This window comes from Malurus melanocephalus, unplaced genomic scaffold (genome assembly GCF_030028575.1).
Source record: "Malurus melanocephalus ecotype Western Australia unplaced genomic scaffold, MMel_1.1 scaffold_1192, whole genome shotgun sequence".
Classification (NCBI taxonomy): domain Eukaryota; kingdom Metazoa; phylum Chordata; class Aves; order Passeriformes; family Maluridae; genus Malurus; species Malurus melanocephalus.
In genome coordinates, this window is record NW_026624424.1 from 55,939 (window position 1) to 59,019 (window position 3,081).

The 3,081-nt window shown below is 55.8% G+C and overlaps 1 protein-coding gene across 1 annotated transcript in view; it reads right to left on the reverse strand.

Moving 5' to 3' along the window:
• Positions 1 to 499: 499 nt before the first annotated feature.
• Positions 500 to 3,081, reverse strand: part of SNRNP40 (small nuclear ribonucleoprotein U5 subunit 40) — a 13,855-nt gene continuing 11,273 nt past the window's right edge. Inside the window, exon 10 of the mRNA XM_057387339.1 lies at positions 500 to 624. Within this exon, the coding sequence (XP_057243322.1) occupies positions 575 to 624 (50 nt within the window). The 3' untranslated portion in view covers positions 500 to 574. The remainder of the gene's footprint in view (positions 625 to 3,081) is intronic.

Here is a 3,081-nt window from a genome sequence, read left to right on the forward strand (position 1 = left end):
CCCAGAGCAATAAAACACCCAGCCCGAGCTGTGTAAAAAGCCATTTATTGAAGTTTTAACTGTATCAAAAAAAACCTCTGGAGAAATAGGACAGGGAATTTACAGGCCACGGTGGAATGGAAACAAAAAGTTCTCAATTTCAAGGGATCCCAAAAAGGGTTTCAGTGCCAATGGAATTCATTCCACTTCCACATTTTCCTGCCACCCCAAAGGGGAGGTAGAAAAAGCTGCCCAGGGAGGTGTGGGGAGGAGGGGACAGTGTCACCAGGGTGGCACTGTCACTGGGGTGGCACTGTCACCAGGGTGCCACTGTCACCACAGTGCCACTGTCACCAGGCTGGGACTATCCTCGGGATGGGACTGTCACCAGAGTGGCACTGTCACTGGGGTGGCACTGTCACCAGGGTGGCACTGTCACCAGGGTGGGACTATCCCCGGGGTGGGACTGTCACCAGGGTGCCACTGTCACCAGGGTGCCACTGTCACCAGGGTGGAACTGTCACCGGGGTGGAACTGTCACTCTCCCTTGGGGACAGTTCCATGCGGCTCCTGCAATGCCAGGGTCCCGTGGGCATCACTGGATCTCCCCCATGTAGAGCCTTTTGTCACTGGATGCCGAGAGAACTGAGGGAGAGAGGAAGGAAAGGGAGGAATCAAAAATTGAAATGGAATAGGAAAATAAAAATGAAATATAAAAATTAAAATGGAAAACAGAAATTAAAACAGAATATAAAAATTAGAATATAAAAATTAAAATGGAATATGGAMATTAAAACAGAATATAGAAATGAAAATAGAAAAATGAAAATAGAATATAAAAATTAAAATGGAATATAGAAATTAAAGTGGAATATAAAAATTAAAATGGAACATGGAAATGAAAACAGAATATAAAAATGAAAATAGAAATATTAAAACGGAATATAGAAATTACAATATAAAAATTATCCCARTGGTTTGGGGGTGCCACTGAGGACACAGCACTGAACTCCTCGTTTTGCCRGAAGCCAAATTTCAGTTGGTTCCCAAACACCCATGGGATGAGTGCTCTGACCGCGATCCCAGGCTGGGCCACTCCCTGTCCCCAGGTGTCCCCAGGTGTCCCCAGAATGGCTGAGCTGGGATGCGGCAGGAGAGGGGCACAAACACCAGGAAAGGCTCCCGAGCTGGGACTGTCACCTCCCGAGGGGGTACTGTCACCTCCCGAGGTGGGACTGTCACCTCCCAGGGTGGGACTGTCACCTCCCGAGCTGGGACTGTCACCACGGGGAGTGTTCGGGCTCCAGCCCGTGCTCTGGCAGTGCCCGGTGCCACTAGAGGGCACATCGGGCCAGGGCAGTGCCCCCAGGACACGGTGTCCCCTGGGAACGGGGACAACCCACCCGGCCCTGGCTCCCCCAGCCCAGTCCCAGAACCCCGAAATTCAGGAAAACCTCCGAGATCATCAAATCCAAACTGCCAGCCCAGCACCACCCCAGGGCCACCACTGACCCTGTCCCCAGTGCCACCACTGACCCTGCCCCAGGGCCACCACCAACCCCATCCCCAGTGCCACCACTGACCCCATCCCCAGTGCCACCACTGACCCTGTCCTCAGGTGCCACCACTGACCCCAGGGCCACCACTGACTCCATTCCCAGTGCCACCATTGAACCCATCCCTAGGGACACCATTGACCCTGCCTCAGGGCCACCACTGACCCTGACCCAAGGACACCACTGACCCCAACCCCAGGGCCACCGCTGTCCCCAGGTGCCACCACTGACTCTGTCCCAGGTGCCACCCGGCTGCTCTCTGGGAGTCCTCACTCGTCACAGTGTCCTGTGCTCAGCCCAGGGCGCACCCACCCAGCTGGAGACAACCAAACTCTGCCACCCCAAACCTGTCCCATAATCAGTCTGAGCTAATCTGGGAGTTTGGGGGCCGTTTTTGGGGTCAGGCACTCTGGGTGTTTTGGGGCCGTTTTTGGGGTCAGGCACTCTGGNACTGACCCTGTCCTCAGGTGCCACCACTGACCCCAGGGCCACCACTGACCCCATCCCCAGGGCCAACATTGACCCCATTCCCAGTGCCACCATTGAACCCATCCCTAGGGACACCACTGACCCCAGGGCCACCACTGACCCCATCCCCAGGGACATCACTGACCCCATCCCCAGGGACATCACTGACCCCATCCCCAGTGCCAACATTGACCCCATCCTCAGGGCCAGCACTGTCCCCAGTGCCACCATTGACCTCATCCCCAGGGCCACTACCGACCCCATCCCCTGTCCCCACGTGCCACCACTGACCCCATTCCCAGTGCCACCATTGAACCCATCCCTTCCGACACCACTGACCCTGCCCCAAGGACACCACTGAGCCCAGTGCCACCACTGACCCATCCCCAGGGCCACTATGGACCCCATCCCCAGGTTCCACCCCTGACCCCGTCCCCAGGTGTCACCCCTGACCCTGTCCCCAGGTGCCACCCCTGACCCCGTCCCCAGGTGCCACCCCGCTGATCCCCAGGTGTCCCCACTCATCACAGTGTCCCTGTGCTCAGCCCAGGGCACACCCACCCAGCTGGAGATGACCAAACTCTGCCACCCCAAACCTGTCCCATAATCAGTCTGAGCTACTCTGGCAGTTTGGGGGCTGTTTTTGGGATCAGAGACTCTGGGTATTTTGGGACTGTTTTTGGGATCAGGGACTCTGAGGCATTCTGGGGATTTTGGGGCCTTTTTTGGGATCAGGCACTCTGGGAGTTTTGGGGCCGTTTTTGGGATCAGGGACTTGGGGTGTTTTGGCGCCATTTCCCAGGGAATCAGAAACTGGGGATTTTGGGGCCATTTTTGGGATCAGGATCTCTGGGAGTTTTGGGGCCGTTTTTGGGTTCAGGCTCTCTGAGCTGCTCTGGGTGTATTTGGTCAGTTTTTGGGGTCAGGCACTCTGGGTGTTTTGGGGCCGTTTTTGGGGTCAGGCACTCTGGGTGTTTTGGGGCTGTTTTTGGGATCAGGCAGTCTGGGTGTTTTGGGATCAGGCACTCTGGGTGTTTTGGGGCCGTTTTTGGGGTCAGACACTCTGGGTGTTTTGGGA